Source organism: Artemia sp. Qi Xiang Cuo, chromosome 6, assembly GCF_049724085.1.
Source record: "Artemia sp. Qi Xiang Cuo chromosome 6, ASM4972408v1, whole genome shotgun sequence".
In the NCBI taxonomy this organism is placed as follows: domain Eukaryota; kingdom Metazoa; phylum Arthropoda; class Branchiopoda; order Anostraca; family Artemiidae; genus Artemia; species Artemia sp. Qi Xiang Cuo.
In genome coordinates this window covers 60,524,914-60,542,606 of record NC_142799.1, presented here as the reverse complement: position 1 = coordinate 60,542,606, position 17,693 = coordinate 60,524,914, and the positions used below count along the sequence as shown (strand labels likewise).

The 17,693-nt window shown below is 37.2% G+C and overlaps 1 protein-coding gene across 2 annotated transcripts in view; it reads right to left on the bottom strand.

Moving 5' to 3' along the window:
* LOC148951478 (lethal(2) giant larvae protein homolog 1-like) overlaps window positions 1–17,693 on the bottom strand; it is a 333,083-nt gene that overhangs the window by 218,104 nt on the left and 97,286 nt on the right. For both annotated transcript variants that reach the window (XR_016141914.1, XM_089090903.1), the window contains exon 8: window positions 15,700–15,854. Coding sequence is in view for 1 of the 2 variants with exons in the window: in XM_089090903.1 (XP_088947029.1) it covers window positions 15,700–15,854 (155 nt within the window). In the remaining variant the exon portion in view is untranslated. The remainder of the gene's footprint in view (window positions 1–15,699; window positions 15,855–17,693) is intronic.

The following is a 17,693-nucleotide window of genomic DNA, read 5'->3' as shown; positions in this document are numbered from 1 at the left end:
ATCATGATAATTACTTTACTTACTTTGTACTTGTGGCGGGAATCAGGCGTTTCCACCTCGCCCGGCATCGATGATCTTGGAGACCTTCTTGGACCATGTTGAGCGATTTTCTGCCAGCTGCTCTGCAAAAGTAAGCCACTGAGTTGACCATCTGTGTCCGAACTTTCTGAATCCCCCGATAGGTTCAAGGTCTGATTTGGCCAGGTTCCACCAGTTTTTCCTCTGTCCTCCTTGGCGTCTCTTCCAGGAGCTAATAGGCTTGACTAGAAGTATTTGGCGAGGCAAGTATTCTGGTGGCTTCCGTAAAACATAGCCCAACCATTCCAAACGGCGTTCTTTAATAGTGAGCGCACCATCTCTCTGAATACTGCACATTCAACGTAGATCTGCGCTGGATATACGGTCACGCAGCTGTATTCTGAGAATTCTTCGCAGACAGGTATGCTCAAACACCTTCAGCGTATTCTCATGCTGTAGTTTTACCGACCATGTTTCGCATCCGTAAAGGAGAACGGTGCGGACTAGTGCCATGTAGATTCGAACTTTCGTTCGGACACTGACTTCGCAGCGATTCCATAAGGGTTTCCGAAGGGAGGCAAAGACTGTCTGCGCTTTCTGTATACTCTGTTGGATATCAGCGTCAGAGGATCCGTCAATACATATTTAGGAGCCTAAGTATGTGTAACAGTTGACTTTTTCCAGCTGAACTTGATTGACAGTTAGTGTGAATGGTCCTGTGTCGTGGTTAATAGCCATGAATTTCGTTTTCTCTGTGCTGACTTTCAAGCCGATCAGGTCTGCCCAGGTCACCACGTCGTCAAGCATGTTTTGAGCTTCTACGGGTTCTGACAGGAGGCCAACATCATCCGGATAATCGAGGTCAGTCAGTGAAAGATTCTGTCCGATCTGAACTCCTGGATAGGACGACAGTGCATTTTCAAGCACCCAATCGACGCAATAATTGAACAGAGTCAGAGAGAGGACACACCCTTGTTTTACTCCGAACTCAACCAGGAATTCTTCAGTTTCTTCACCATAGACTCGAACTCGGCTCACTGACGCGTCATAGTATGCCTTCATCAGTTCAACAAACTTCAGCGGCATTCCGTCATTCTCTAGGATCTTCCAAAGTTTCTGGCGAGTGACAGAGTCGAAGGCGGCAATGAAGTCCAGGAACATCAAGATCAGGGGTAGATTGTACCTTTCAAACTGCTGGATAATGAGGCGAAAAACGAATTATCAGTACAGCCTCTACCTGGCCGAAAGCCGGCTTGATTTTCTCGGGTTCTTTCCTCCCTTGCCCTTTTGAAGCGGTTCAAGAGTATGATCCCGAATATTTTGACCGCAATGTCTATAAGACTTATTCTGCGGTAATTTTTGCATTTGGTTTTATCTCCTTTCTTATAGAAAGGGAGAATGACTGATGTCTTCCAATCTTTTGGGAAAGAATTGATCCTCCAAACGTCTTCGAGAATGCCATGGAGCTGTTCAGCAGTGACCTCAGGGCATTGTTTGTACACTTCCAGGGGGAGGCCGTCTTCACCTGGGGCTTTGTGGTTTTTCAGGGTCTTGATCGCTTTTAGTATTTCGGCTCTGGTCGGTGTATCCAGCTCGACGTCGTAGGGTTCTTTAGAAACGCCAGGTGGGAAAGCATCAGGGGCGGACGATGGGGATGGGTTTAGGAGGATCTGAAAGTGATCCTTCCATCTTGCCATACGCTTCTTGTGACATCTAATGATTTTTCCTGATTTGTCTTTGTCTATTTCTTATACAGCAGCTTTCTTACCAACGGATTCTTTCAGGATCTGGTAAAGCTTGCGGTTATCATGTGAGCGTGCTTCTTTCTCTAACGACACGGTAGCATCTTCCCACTTTTGGCGGCGGTCCAGACGAACAGAGCGTTTTACCTGTCTGCGCAGCTCTTTTGTTTCTTCTTTAGGGCTGCTCATCTTTTGTCTTCGCTCACCGACTATTGACAGGGTCCTAGCGGTAATCCAGTGCTGTCGTTTGATTTTTTCTCGGCCTAGGATCTCATCAGCAGTCTCTGTCATCCCTGTTTTAAAGGTGTCCCATCTCTTCTCGGGGGTTGGGTTTTCATCAGAACTGAGGGCGTCAAATCGGTATGTCAGTTCCAAATTGAGGGCCTGCTGAACTTCTTTGTCTTGGAGCTTACCGATGCCGAATCCGGCCTTGGGTTTGTTTTTCCTCCGAGTTGCAAGAAGAAGCAAAATTTTTGCAGCAACAAGCCTGTGGTCAGACCCAGACTGCGAGCCTGTGTCCGCGCCGTTGTAAGAGCGAGAGTCCTGTATGGAGCTTCTCCAGCGCTGGTGTACGAGAATGAAGTCTATTTGAGCCTTAGTGACACCGTCATTTGAATGCCAAGTTAAAAGGTGGCTAGGTTTGTGCGGAAATATGGTATTGGTGACAACAAGGTGGTTCATCAAGGCGTAGTTTAACAACCTTTGCCCATTCTCGCATCTGTGACCTTGTCCAAATTTTCCCAGGACTTGTCTTGTGGTTTGGTCAGAGGGACCAACTCTTGCGTTGAAGTCTCCAGCAACAATCAAGTAATCAAGTGCGGCAACAGAAGAAGACAGCTGCTGTAGCTCGCCGTATAAATCATCCTTGGTCGTATCAGCAGCGTCACGGGTGGGGGCATAGGTAGAAATTATCGACACATTTGCGGGGTTTCCTTTTAGTCTGATTCTGGCAAGTCTACAGGAGACTGGTTCCCATTCTAGGAGAGCATTTCTGGTTCTTTGGTTCATGATGAAACCAACTCCGTGGAGTCCCGAATTTTCCTCTACTCCGGAGTAGAAAAAATGGAATTGATGTAGCGTTTCAGGAGCTGTAATAACTATGGAGCCAGAACCTGAAATTCTGGTCTCGGATATGCAAAGTATGTCTATGTTGTACTTCTCCATCTCATGGACAAGAAAAACTTGCGTGGCTTCTTGTTTGACGGATCTTACATTCCAGCATCCCAAATTTATGCTAGATTTTGCCTGTTTAATGACTGTAGTGGGTTTTCCTAGATTTATGGCATGAAAAGGATTTTTCGACTTCGCCGCCATATTCGAAGTCGCGTCGCCTGCCGGGAACGCCGTAGTATGGTTGGCTTGTTTACTTCTCGACACCCGCGCCAAAACAGGGGCCGCGTCGCTTGCCGGGGACGCCGTAGCCGTTACAACTTTTCTTCTAGGTCTCAGATCCATCGATCTGAATCATGATAATAGATAAGCAAAATTAATTAGTAAAATATGTCAACGCTTATCGTCTGCAAAAATTCAGAAAGTAAGAGAGTTTTCCGACATCAAAATGACGTGCCATAAACAGAATAGCTCAAGTTATTTTGATAATGCTTATGAAGTATACCATAAAGTTCTTAAAATTGGACGTTTGCGAAATACACTATTTTGAACGATACCACTTTCCAGGGCCATATTCAGGGGGGTGGGTGCCCGGTTTCAATCCCATATGAAAAATGTTTTGCCAACTCGTATAAAATTAAAAAAAATACATGTAAGCAAACTTTCATTGCGTTTTTAAAGCTTTTTTGCTCCCCCCCCCCCCCGACAAAAATCCTGGATACGATCCTGCCACTTTCATTCAACAGGATAAAATTAAATAGACCAGTACACAGTCTTCTTGCTCTACTTGCTCTAGATTGCTATTAGTAAGTTTTACTACCTGTCAGATTGAAATAGGGAATCCAGGTTCTCAGAGGAGGTTCAGCATTGGATACAGTTTTGTCTTCTTTGGATTTAAATCTTTGGGTTTGGACAAAGATGTGCAACAGGCAGTGAAGTTTCAAGTCATCTTAAGCTTCATAATATAACTTCAACTCTTCCCATACGTCTTGCTGTCACAAACTTTGCTGTTGGCGAGGTGAGCATAATTTAGCAGTACCAAAACTCTTGTTGATATTGCGGGACACCAACCACCAAGATTAACGTGAGCCACTGACGGTACTAACCGAAGTATCGAAACCTCTATTAATAGCTGTCGATTCCCAAAGACAACTACGACTTCAAATTAAAATTTCACCTTCTTATGTTCTGCGTTTTTTGCTTATCTAGTGCTCATGTTTCACCCACCTTTAGTTACCTTTTTAAATGTGCTACCATGTGATACGTAGAACATAAATCCTCTGGTAACGTCTTGATCTGATAAATCTCTAGTCCAGTGCAGTGGTGCCTGTTCATTAAAATTTAGAAGGGGCAAAACATATTTTCAAAATGTAGGGGGCGAGGGGTAATTTTTTTAATTTTTGCAATAAAAATAACATTAAAGGCGTTTTTCAATGACAGTATCCCAAAAAAGGTATTTTTTCAAAATCTAGGGGAGGGTATACACCCGGATACCCCCCCCCTGAATATGGCCCTGGAAAGTGGTATCGTTCAAAATAGTGTATAGAACATAAAATATTATGTTCTACGTTTTTTGCTTCTTTAGTGCTCATGTTTCACCCACCTTTAGTTTCCTTTTCTTAATTTGATGCCGGCCACTGACAAAAATTACATAACTGCATAAGGAGGTTTTTTCATTAGAAATTATTTCTCAATTTTAATTTGTAGATGTATTTAAACATTTATAAAGTTCTGCATGTCTGTGCAAATAGAATACAGGGACCCCCCCCCCTCCCCCTTTGTTGGGAGGCTCTCTTTTTTCCGAAAAGAGAAACTTATCATATTCCCCGCACTCCCTGCTCTTTGCCCTAAAATTCACCTGCATGCCCCCATGATGGTTTTCTATGGTGGTTTAAACGATAAAAACTTGGAAGAACAAAAAAAGCATGCTTTGTTAAAGGAGACTACTGATCCGTTACGAAATCGTTCGCTATGATTACTCAAAATTGATGATTTATTATGCTGATTCACTTTGATTAAGCATTTAAAACTGAACATCCTTAACAAGTAATCATTTTAAGAATTCCGTAGCATTTTTTCTTCGTACTTTGTTCCTGATTTGTCCGTTCACCTGAATTTTCTTCGTACTCTGTTCCCGATTTGTCCCTTCACCTGATTTTCTTAGTACTTTGTTCTCGATTTGTCCCTTCACCTGATTTTCTTCGTACTTTGTTCCCGATTTGTCCCTTCACCAGATTTTCTTCGTACTTTGTTCCCAATTTGCCCCTTCATCTGATTTTCCTCGTACTTTGATCTCGATTTGTCCCTTCACCTGATTCTCTTCGTACTTTGTTCCCGATTTGTCCCTTCACCTGATTTTCTGCGTACTTTGTTCCCGATTTGTCCCTTAACCTGATACGCTAGCCTCATTAATTTGAAGATATGGGTTAATCTTATTACACTAAAGCGGCTTCTATTATTCAATCACTATTAAATGGATAAAATTTTCTATATTAATAAAGCTTGCTTTATCAAAGCATAAAATCCCTTAGTTACAATCACGAAAAAAAGATACTTCGTAACTATTACAAGACTTATAGGGCTATTGTTTTAAGATTCTGTTTTTATTATGGTTGTCATGAATAAGAATTCAGATGGCAGCATCTGTTTTAATTTTATTCAATGCTAAATCGAAAATACATAGCAATAATTACAAAATTGCGATTATTATTACGCAACATAGGCTACTGCAAACCAATGTATAAGAATGTTGAAAAAATATTCAAAAAAGTATCCAAAGACTTATTCTGAGTGCTCCACAGAAAAGGTACTTAAAAAATTATAAATACCTGCATTAAATACTTATATTTAAATATTTAGGCACTTACAAGATTGTATTTGAGTTTTAAAATACCTAGATACCTTTCACAAAATATGGGTTTTCCGTTCTACTATGGTATGTCTAAATTGTCATTTTTTTAAATAGTGTCTTTCTACAGACAACATCAACAAAGTCTATTGTCGAGGTTGTGAAAGCTTCAAAAGTGTTTTGGTTTTGCATATTTTGTGACCTAGACACATCGTGAGAGTCATGACAGGTTTCTGGTTCTATTAGCAAATGCACTTCAAAATTAAATTCCCCTAAAAACTTCTGTTTAGAAGTGAAATTACCCCCCAGCCGAAAAAAACATTCAACAGATGCTGAAGATGATGAAGTGCTACTACATTTTTAAGAGGTCTTTTTTATTATTATTATTCTTATAAAAATGATAATTCTTACAAGGTGAGATCTTGCTAACACCAAGGTTCAGCTAGTGCCAGCTAGAGCCAATCAGAAAATTCTATAAAGATCATATTGGCTCAAATTAGAGCTAGCTAAAACTCCGTACTAGAAAATCTCCTTTTAATTTAGTCTTATGTGAACTAGGCGTTGGATTTGTATTTATTTCTCTGTTGACAGCAATACCCAAATATTAGTTATCAGATAGCGTTAAAACAAACCAAACCCAAATTGAAAAACTTGCGGGTGGTTTGGCCGATTTAAAAATCCCTTTGCAGTCTCAAAAGAAAGATCTTAATGTGCAATATGCCTCTAGGAAATAGTAATTATATAATTTTTAAGTGTCTGAAAATCCAAATGCTTAAAAGCTAGTCAAATACTTTATTTATAAACTTAAAAAATATTTAGAAACTTCTAAAACAATTATACACTTTACAAATACTAATAAAGAGTTTGCCCGGATTTAATAACTGGGATAAGAATAAGGAATAAAGAATGTACTTCATACCAACTATACAGCCTCTAATTGTTACTCCTATTCCCCAGCCCTCTGGTTACAGCATATTGTTCGAACTTCCTAATCTAGGTCCCAAAAGCCACAATCATAAATCTCCTTTTTACTAGTTCAAATCTCAGCAACAAATCTCAGACAACAATTCCTCTCTCATTTAAAAAACTTTTCACTTCTAACAAAAGGGAGAAAACTAACGAGTGACAGTCTCTTTGTTCGAATATTATAATCTGCAGGGCAATCTTTTGTGGTCAAAAAAGAGAAATGTATGTCTTGAGATATTAATCTTTACAAAAACTATTTGATGAAGAACTAAAGAAATACATCAAAACACTAGATGAAAGACAACTGATTGGTTTAATCTCGTGTCCAAACCCAAAGGGCATATCTCCCATTTTTATTCTTTGACAGGAGAGCAAAAACTAAATTTTTGCAGGGGTAGTTTATTTTTTCGAAAAACCAAACAAGTTAAAATAAAAAAATACTACACTATGCTAACCTATACAGTCGTATATATTAACACTGCTGAATCTGTATACATATAAAATCAAACGTGCACAACTTATTTTGCTTATTTGTTATGCCAGAGTAAACTCTGGAACTATTTAAGCTAGAAACTCGATTTTTTTTTTTTTTTACAAAAGTATTTAAAATAAAGAAGAAAAAAATTATCATTAAAATTCAAAAATTCTACTGAAAAAAAAACAACAAATGGAAATGCTACGCCATGATAAAATACCGAACAGAAATGCTACACTTAAAAAACAAGCAGACTAAATGGCGTACGTTTGATTTATATATATATATATATATATATATATATATATATATATATATATATATATATATATATATATATATATATATATATATATATATATATATATATATATATATATATAGAGAGAGAGAGAGAGAGAGAGAGAGAGAGAGAGATTCAGCAGTATTCATACACAGCACTGTATAGTTTACCACACTGTTGTATTTTTTAATTTTAACTTATGTGAATCTTCAAAAAAATAAACTACCTCTACAAAAAGCTTATTTTCACTCTCCTGCCAATCAAGCAAGTGTAGTTAAGAAAGTGTGGCACAGCGATATAAGGGCAAGGGCCAAAGGTCCAAGCATCCCCTGTGCGAAGCGAGTGAGCCATTTGTGACAGCCCCATTTTCCAAAGTCGAAGGACCTACCCTCGACCGAAGCAAGTGGAATGAGGCGATGTAAAGCCGGCGAGGTTGGCACTTTGACAGCTTTAAATAAAAAAAAAAACAAGTTTTTTCAACTGAAAGTAAGGAGCTACATTAGAACTTCTAACGAACAGAAATTATTACGTATATAAGGGGGTTCGCCCCCGCGTCAATACCTTGTTCTTTACGCTAAAGTTCGAATTTTGTTCCAATCCTTTAAGAATGACGTTGAATCACAAAGACCGTTTAATTAGAATAAATAGCTCTTTTGAAAGTACTAAAAAATACTTTACTGTAAAGAGCTAGGTAATGGCGAGGGTGCAAACCCCCTCATATACGTAATAATTTCTGTTCGTTTTAAGTATTAATGTTGCTCCTTACTTTAAGTTGAAAAAACTTGTTTTCTTATTTTATTTAATTTCTGATCGTTTTAAATAATGCCAGGAAATCCGGCGCCCCTTTCATAAAAAATCCCTTTCCCCATGAAAAATTCCTCCATGGAAAGATACTTCCACGTAACCCCTCCCCCGACCCCCCCCCCAAGAAAAAATCCCCCCTGAAAACGTCTGTATATTTCCCAATAGCCAATACTATATGTAAACAATGGACAAAGTTTATAACTTGCAGCCCTTTCCTCTGAAACTGTGGGGGATTAGCCGAAGTCATTCTCAAAGACATAGTTATTAGGTTTTTTTACTATGCTGAACAAAATGGCTATCTCAAAATTTTGATCAGGTGACTTTGGGAAAAAATGAGCGTGGGAGGGAGCCTAGTTGCTTTCCAGTTTTTTTTTGTCACTTAAAAGGGGCACTAGAATTTTTAATTTCCGTTCGAATGAGCCTTCTTGCAATATTTTAGGACCACTGGGTCGATACGATCACCCCTAGATAAAAAAAAAACAAAAAAACAACAAATAAACACGCATCCGTGATCTTTCTTCTGGCTAAAAATAAAAAAATTCCACATTTTTATAGATAGGAGCTTGAAATATCTACAGTAGGGTAGGGTTACAGTAGGGGAAAAATCCCTTTCCCCATGAAAAATTCCTCCATGGAAAGATCCTTCCACGTCACCCCTCTCCCGACCCCCCCCTAAGAAAACATCCCCCCTGAAAACGTCTGTATACTTCCCAATAACCAATACTATATGTAAACAATGGACAAAGTTTATAACTTGCAGCCCTTCCCCCAGAGATTGTGGGGAATTAGGCTAAGTCATCCTCAAAGACATAGTTATTAGATTTTTTGACTATGCTGAACAAAATGACTATCTCAAAATTCTTATCAGGTGACTTTGGGGAAAAAATGAGCGTGGGAGGGAGCCTAGTTGCCCTCCAATTTTTTTGGTCATTTAAAAAGGGCACTACAACTTTTAATTTCCGTTCGAATGAGCTCCTCCTCTAATATAAAGCTTATATATTTGAACACAGAATAAAAATCCAATTCTGGTGTTCTATTGGTATCAAAATACCATTTTTTAGAGTTTCCACGAACTGTTTGAAAAGCGTAAACAAAGCCGATCTTTAAGCTAACAGTAGGCAAAATAGTATTAGGTTATATTTCACCTAGACGTGCTGAAATATTTTATTCCTATTCATGGCTAGTCTCCGCTATTACCAGTAAAATAAAAAGACCTCTTCAAGATCGTTCAGACGATAAATTTAACTAGACGAACGTTCGTCACTTTCACAAATTGTTTAAAAAAGTTTAAGATGCTCCCCTTAAGACGATGATCCAGGAAAATTCTAAGCTCATGGCAGTAAAGAGAAACCTAAGAGTCTTTTTCGAGAGAGGTTCATCATTACGAGACGGAAGGGGGAGGGGGCTCGAATCCGTAAGGACTTTAGCTGAATATTTCCCGACCATTTTTTTCTTAATTCGATTTTGACTAGCTCCTTTAGTACGGCACGAGTATAAATATTGCCAAAATTTATTATTTTGTCGTTGTTATGAGATTTGGCAACAATGGCGTCAGTTTAGGAGAAGGACCAAGCTGCACTATGGTACTTAAATTTTAAATCATTATTATAGTAAAAACAGAGTTTGTCACTTTTGCAACAACATGCCAAGCACTTAGACATACAAGGAAAGGTATAAGACAATTTTGGACAACGGGAGGTGAGTTGAAAGTGCATAAAAGGAGCTTGTCTACCTCACTAGGACAGATCATACATTATTTGCCAAACACTGCAACCAAGTACACAGCACGCGCAACACATTCACAATTTGTGTATTCTCCTGAGCCACCACGATTTTCCCTCGAGCACACGACAGGGAAAAAGCGCACCTAGCCTTGGGAATAATTTCGACTCGCGCCACATTTAATCTAAAGATAAAAATTATGACCTGACTCGGAAGTGAACCGTCTCAATTATAGTATTTCAGTGAAGACATCCTGAGTCTCCTACAGACTAGTTATGTAAGGTAAAGTTTCAGCAAAATTTGACGTTAGGCTTATATACGAATATAAAAAAAATTACACAATTTATACAATTTACGCAAAAATCATAGCTAAAAATGAAGCAACGTGTTGCAACTCAAATAATAAAATAATAGAATTCAATGTGTAAACATACGTAAATAAAAATATTTGAAGCTCGTTCAGCTACTAGAATTATTTTCTGTTCAGTTGGGTCACAATATTTTGTGCCCTTTTCTATATTAATTTTGCAAGATTTTTTGAAGGTCCAAAACAGTAGGTATGGGATGTCAGAAGGTGACATCCCACAACCTTCCCTGTGGTACCACAATGACCTTGTATTCTTTTTATTTTCGCTTAAGCGCCACCATAGTATATGCAAGAAAAGCCAAATCCGTATTAGACTGCATTTCACACACGGTAGACACTTCGCTACCCGACTCTGAGCTGGAACTAAAAATCGGGCCGTGATTTAAAATTAAACTACAAATTAGCTTTTATTACGATTGAAAGGTCGATTGAAGGCTGATTGAAGTACATGTCAATCGATTGACGGAAGATTTTGATCAAAATAATTGACCGTCTCGGGCCTCCTTAACTGATGATAATGCCAAGTTTATTCTGAAGACTTTATTTTTGTATTATTTTATTCCATGAAAAAGCATGTACTTTTCACATACTGTCCTTAAAATAGAGCAGACCTGAGCCACTGGCCACTGTTTTAAAAATGATACTCAATATATTTAATAATTTCCATTTTGACGCATTAAAAATCTATTGTATTAGACTACCGACTTTTCTCTCGATTCAGAAATCATATATACAATAATTCATTTGGGTTCAAGGCAAGGTCGTGTCCAGGATTTTTTTTTTTGGGGGGGGGGGGGTCACAAAAAAACTTTAAAAACACATCAATTTTTTTATATTCATTTTTGTTATGTTTTTACGAAACGGACAAACATTTCGGGGGGAGGAGGGGGGGTTCAGACAAAAAATACATGTAAAGAGTAAACAGCTGCTTTTTCGACAAACTTTCTTTAATTAACTTACGTAACGAACTTCGATATTCGTATATTTTTATTCGTACATTAGGGGGGTTCTCCCCCCCCCCTAGTAAATACCTCGCTCTTTACGCTAAAATTTGAATTTTTCCAATAAAGGCCGCTAATAAGAATAAATAGCTCTTATTAAAGTACTAAAAAAAACTTTAGCGTAAGGAGCGAGGTATTGACTAGGGGCACCCAATGATATACGAAATAGTTTCTGTTCGTTTTAGGTTCTGATGTGGAAAAGTTTTCAGTTGAAAACTTGTTTTTTTTTCTATTTAATTTCTGATAATTTTTTTTTTTAATAATGCTGGGAAATCCGGCCCCTCCTTCATAGCAATGTCCCTTTCCCCAAGTCACAAAACTCCTAAAAGTTCATTCATTTTGCTAACACTTTCATCTAGGATGCTCAAATCATCAGCATAATCTAAGTCTAGAAGATTTTTACTTCTCCATTTGATCCCCTGTTCTCCCAGCACTGGATTCCAACACTGGAGACAAACATTATACTCATTTGGCAAAAAAAATCCTTTTAACCCTTTGTTCCATCCAAACCACCCTAAAATAGTTTCCGTAGACATATCTACCTGAATTCGGTTCCTTATTCAGTAACATCAAAGTAGATATTTTGAAATAGGCCTGGGAATAGAAGAACTCGCGGGTAATTTTCGTTGCAGTATCCCTACCAATCAAAAATTGCAAAAAAAATTCAAATATACATTTATGTCTTAATAAGCATACAATCTTGCTTAGCTTGAATTTCAAAATCATATAGGACTATATCACATAGGACTAACTACAATTCATAAGAAATAAAAATGCTTCGTTTGCAGAAACTAATCTAAAAAAAACGACTTCTGATATACTTTTCATTTACACATCATACTTTCTACACTTATCCCTTCCATCGTCATGGCCAATTAGTAGGACAGAACTGTAGAAGCTATTTCTGCCTGACCTATGGGAAATCATACAATACTGATTAAAGCAACATAGTCGCCAGTTTCTGGGTTACAGCCTCAGGGCTGCAATTATTCCAATAAAGGATTTGTATTAACCCCGTGAGATCCTAAAGAATGACCTTGTTAAAATATATGGATTCTCAGAAACCAGGTGATTTTTTTTCTCTGTCTGCTTCAAGAAGAGAAAGGATAATTGGAAAATTAGGCATAAAAGTAGAGGCCCTTGGAAGTTTTATATTTCTTAATTTTTCTATGAATATTTTTGAGTCTAGGAGCGAATAGCTAATCCAAGCACTTGGGACTTGCGACTTGTTAGTAAAATGTACACCCAAAGACAAAAGCAAAGAACAGTCTCGGCTATACTATCTGTAATTCCAGAAACGCCTTAGTCACCTGGTTTGCTGACTCTCACTTATCTTTCTGCGAGGTAACCTAATCGAGTTGTTCAAACTGTGTTATGGACATTACGATAGCGTAACAGCAGACAGATTACTCCATTTTAAACGAAGCCCCCTCCGCGTCCATTTCTTGAAACTTAGAGGTAAACCGTAAAGACATTAACCACTGGACTTCAAAAGAAAAGAATAGAACAGCCTACATTAAGAAGTAACAACGTTCCCTTCCATTGTATCATTTAATAATAGATATGACTGTTTTTACAGCCGGAAGATATTTTATCCTAAGAAATTTAGAAGAAAACCTGAATGTGACATGTTTTATTGTGACATGTTATCTATTATCTAAACGAATTCGTGATATGTTTTATTGTTTCGTAGAGGCACTTGCCTTTATTTTTCAAGTTAATATCATTATTATCAATAACAGCTAGCAGTGCCTTTATTTGTCAATTCCTCATATATATTTCATAGGGTTAGTCGATTTGGCATCTGAGCCCCTCATATCCTAATTTGAATATTATATTGAGTATATTACAAACGTTTTAACATACAATAAGTTAATCTGAATGTATTCAATACAGCCGTGATTCACTCATCAAATTCAGATGTAGCATTAGACGAGTGAAGTAAGACACAAATTCGTTAAAAGCCCAGCAAAGTAAAAGACAAAAACAAGACGTTAAGCAGTTTTCAATTAAGATTCGAGAGAAATTTCTTGTCTGGAAAGGGGAGATTAATCAAGTCAAATATCAAGAAAAACGAAATTGAATTTTCTACAACACATCTTCCTCCCCTTCAAAAACATGTTCCTATTCCAGCATAAGCTCTTATTGGAAATGCTTTAAAAACAATAGCTTGGTATACGTTCTTTTTTTTACCCCTAGATATTAAAAGACTTTTAAGAAAGTTTAATGATGAATTAATGGCAGAAGGCGATAAATCAGACGCATGGGGTGGAGGGATTGATGCTAGAATCGAAAGATTAATCAACTAAAATATCACGAAAACAAACTTGAGTCTTCTAAAGCACTCCATCTCGTGCTTTAGAAGTGTTTTCCCTCCATCTCCATCTAAAGCACCGGTGAATGTCCGAAATACTTATTTTTTTTTCTCCTTGGATTTAGTCAGCATCGCCAGTGAACTTTTCAGTTTTGTGCAAGGTTTGATAGTGACAGGTTAGGTTAGGGTTTTAACCCATTTCTGAAACTTATAACCTAATTTAACCTAAGCAACCTATTCATTGGTAGAAAATGAAGTTGTTGTTCAACCACCAAAGGGAATTGGAAATTTATCTTAATTATTTAAAATCAAAAATGAAGAAGAAAGAAAATTGGGTTTGAAAAATAAGCGACAGCGAGAATCAAAACATGTCAAAATTGAGAATGATAGTGATGAGAATGCAAATGATGATTCTTTAAAACCACCTGAACTATCAAAAGTGATAAGAACAAGAGAAGAGCCCGAACAAAATAAATTCACAATGGATGAAAATCAACAAGCTAGACTATCAAATGAGATAAGACTCAAAAAACGAAAATTTACCAGTGTTATAAATGATAACCCGTTGGAAGAAAAAGAAGTTTTTGTCCCCCTCCCCACCTGAACAATTAAAACATCTACAACCTGGACCATCAGGTAAAACTAGACCAATAAGGGCAGCTAAAGCAAAGGGCATTGGTAAATTGACTGAAGTAATGAAAAACAGAAATGAAGAAGAAAGAAAAAAGGGGTTAGAAGATATGCACAGCGAGAATCAAAACGTATCAAAATTGAAAATGATAGTTATGACGATTGTGTTTGGGATTTTTACATGGATAAGGTCATCAATCCTTACTAAGCCTTTGTTAAAAAAAGCGAAGTTTCAGCGATATGTATTTCATAATGACAAAAGACAAGCAGGGTAAAAGTCGACGTTCAACATTTTATAAAAGCACGCGATTAAATATCTATAAATAAAGACATTGGAGTTTATAATAACGTTAACCAAGTATCTGAAACTGCATCAGACTATGTTAAAAAAAAAGAAAAAAGGTCCAGCGTTATATTTTTCATAATCAAAAAAGACAAGCCAAGTCAAAAGTTAAAAGTCCAATAACAAAAAAAACGTTATTTTGCAAAAGCGCTAATTCTAATTTAAGGTCATTTAAAAATAGCAGGAGTTAAAAGTTTATGAGTCGGGATTTGTGTGGTGAAGAGTTGAGTAGTTGAAAATTACTTCCCGTAATTTTTTTTAGAGAATTCTTAATAGCGTTCTTTTTGCAGGTAGGGGCGCAAAAGAAGATTGAGATGTTTTAATTAAAATTAAAAGGAGAATAAAAAAAATCCAATTTAAGACTAAAAAACTTGAATTAGTCACAAGCATTAATTTTTTTTTTATTCCTGTAATTTTTCAAAATAATACAGGAATTGCTATAGGGTTCCCTACACTACAATGGACACATTCTCAACTAGATCCAAAGTAAACGCAACATGTTGACCTGACATGAAAACACGATATATTTTTCTTTAATATTAGTCGACTTGGATTTAAATTTTTAGGACAAGTTACCTGAGCCGCCTCATCATTTTTTCTACAAAACATGAAACAAGTAGATTTTTCTAAATATTTTTTTTTTCCTCTTGCCCACCGACACCGTATAGTGAAGGATCCTTGGGCTGGCATTTCCCTTGGCTCTAGGAAGACAGTACGAAAGAATATTTAGGGTTTTGAAGTCAGAATCGGAGTAATTTAGAACACGAAGAAGGCAGTATCAGAGCCGACAAAATGGACCAACTCCCAATCCGTCTTCCACAGGTACAATCTTCTCCTCATCGTTCCTTTTATGTCAAAAGAGAGAATATCGTTTTTTCTCCAGGTAAAAATAATCATACCCTCGCAATTTTGGCCTAAAATCACGAAAAACAATATCTCATGACTCTTGCCACATTGCAATTGAAAAAAAAATGGAACTGTGTCTCTGGTCTTGTATCACCCACCTTAAAAAGGTCAACTCTTTTCTCCTGGGATGCATTTCCGTAGGGTATACCAAATAAAAATAATCAACAAACCTTTTCTATTTTCCGAAGTCACAGTAAAGAAATCGATTACTTTCGAAGTTAAGTCGAAACAAACGTGTGTAGAATCCCCATGAATCACAGATACAGTATTGTGATCCCCGTATTCAGCTCGAGGCATTCCGCCAGAGAAAACAATCCATTCTTTCCTAAAGAAAAAAACGAAATGATATTGAAACACCATAAGAATACAGATTGATAAATAAAAAAAAAATCGATAAATTGCTGCCAGGCGTAAGAGCGGAAGAAAGTGAAACAACACGAGGTAAACAGACAAATTCAACCAACATTTTACAAATTCTATAATACCGAAATTCAATCGCTTTGCGCCCCCCAATACAGCATATAATGTAGGTAGTTAGGCGGAGAAGAGGTAGGAAGCACTACAGGCCCTTTCCGGCTCATCCAAAATCTATAGATTTTCCTTATTTCGAATTTACATCAAAGGCCATGTCGAAAAAACTCGCAATCCATACTGTCCAACTCATTTCTCTGATTTAGGGCAATATGTTGCGTTTCAGCCATCTTTGGTCATACACAAAAATCTTGTCAAACAGTTCGTGGTAACAGACTATTAGTAAGGAGCAATACGGCTCAATAGCAACCAAAACCCTAAGGAACAGAGTGTTGATAATAATAGATACATTAAAAGAATCGAATTTTTATGCTTATTCAAAATATATAAAATTCATTAAGTTTAATGTTACCCATCAAGAGCTCTGAGCCTCAGAAAATTTGAGCAGGTTTTGAAAAAGGAGGGAAACACCCCCAAAACGTCAAGTGATCCTAATGAAATCACGCCATCAGACTCAGCATATCAGAGAGCCTTACTGTAGAGGTTTTAAGCTTATATATACAAAAACGGAGAATTTTGCATTTTTTGCCAGAAGAAAGATTTGTTTTGTTTGTTTTTTTCCAGGGGTGATAGTACCAAACCAGTGATTCTAGAAGATCAAGAGGGGGCTCCTTTGATTGGAAATCAAAAGTTCTAGTGTCCTTTTTAAGTTACCAGAAAAATTGTAAGGCAGCTAGCCCCCCTCCCACGCCCCTTTTTTCTCCAAATTCGCCCGATCAAGATTTTGAGACAACCATTTTATTCAACATAGTCGAAAGATCTAATACCTAAGTCCTTATCGGTCCACTAGCTGTCACTAGCTACTTTTTCATAAAATCCCTTTAATACAAGAACTTTCCCCTATTTTAGAAGTTTTCGACACATACCAGAAAAGAATTGGAATCTCAGCTATCGATGGTATCGAAATTGTGTCTTACGTTCAAACGTTAAGACCATGAAATTTTATCCATCTAAAACTTACATAGGGAAGATAATCCTTGAATTTATGTAAATATACTTTAATCAAACAGACGTTTAAACGATTTCTTTTGGATTGTACCCCTATATCTTAGGGACCGCCATCGGTAACATAAAATTTACAGAACTATTGCTACAATGCCCTATGCCCTTTCGTATTCCCCAGAACAAACCAATAAAAAAAAACTTTTTTTATCTTATTGAAAAAGTTGACTCTATTTTATTCTGTTTTCTTTTTCAGTCTAATTGGAAAAGCGGCCCATAGGCGCTATGCTTACGGACATCTCATAGAATATCCGTGTTATAAGGCAGACCTTCAGGGACTATCAATATGTTCATTAAAGGGAAAAATATTACTGTGACAAACCCAAGGCGCATCCAGGGGTTAGGCAGTTTGAACAAACTCCCCTCCTCCCCCCCCCCGAAATGCTTGACGGACTCGTAAAAACGTAACAAAAATGAATATACTTATTTCGATGCATTGTAAAAGTTTTTTTGTAGCCCCATTCCTCCCGAAAAAAAATCCTAGATCGCTCTTGGACAAACCCCCTGTAATGCAATATTTTCTTTTTTTCTACCATATTTGCTAGCAAAAAAATCCAACTACTTCTTCCTTATAATAAGAGAATTGAGTCAATAGTGAAGAGCCTCATTATCACTGAAAATAAAGCTTTTG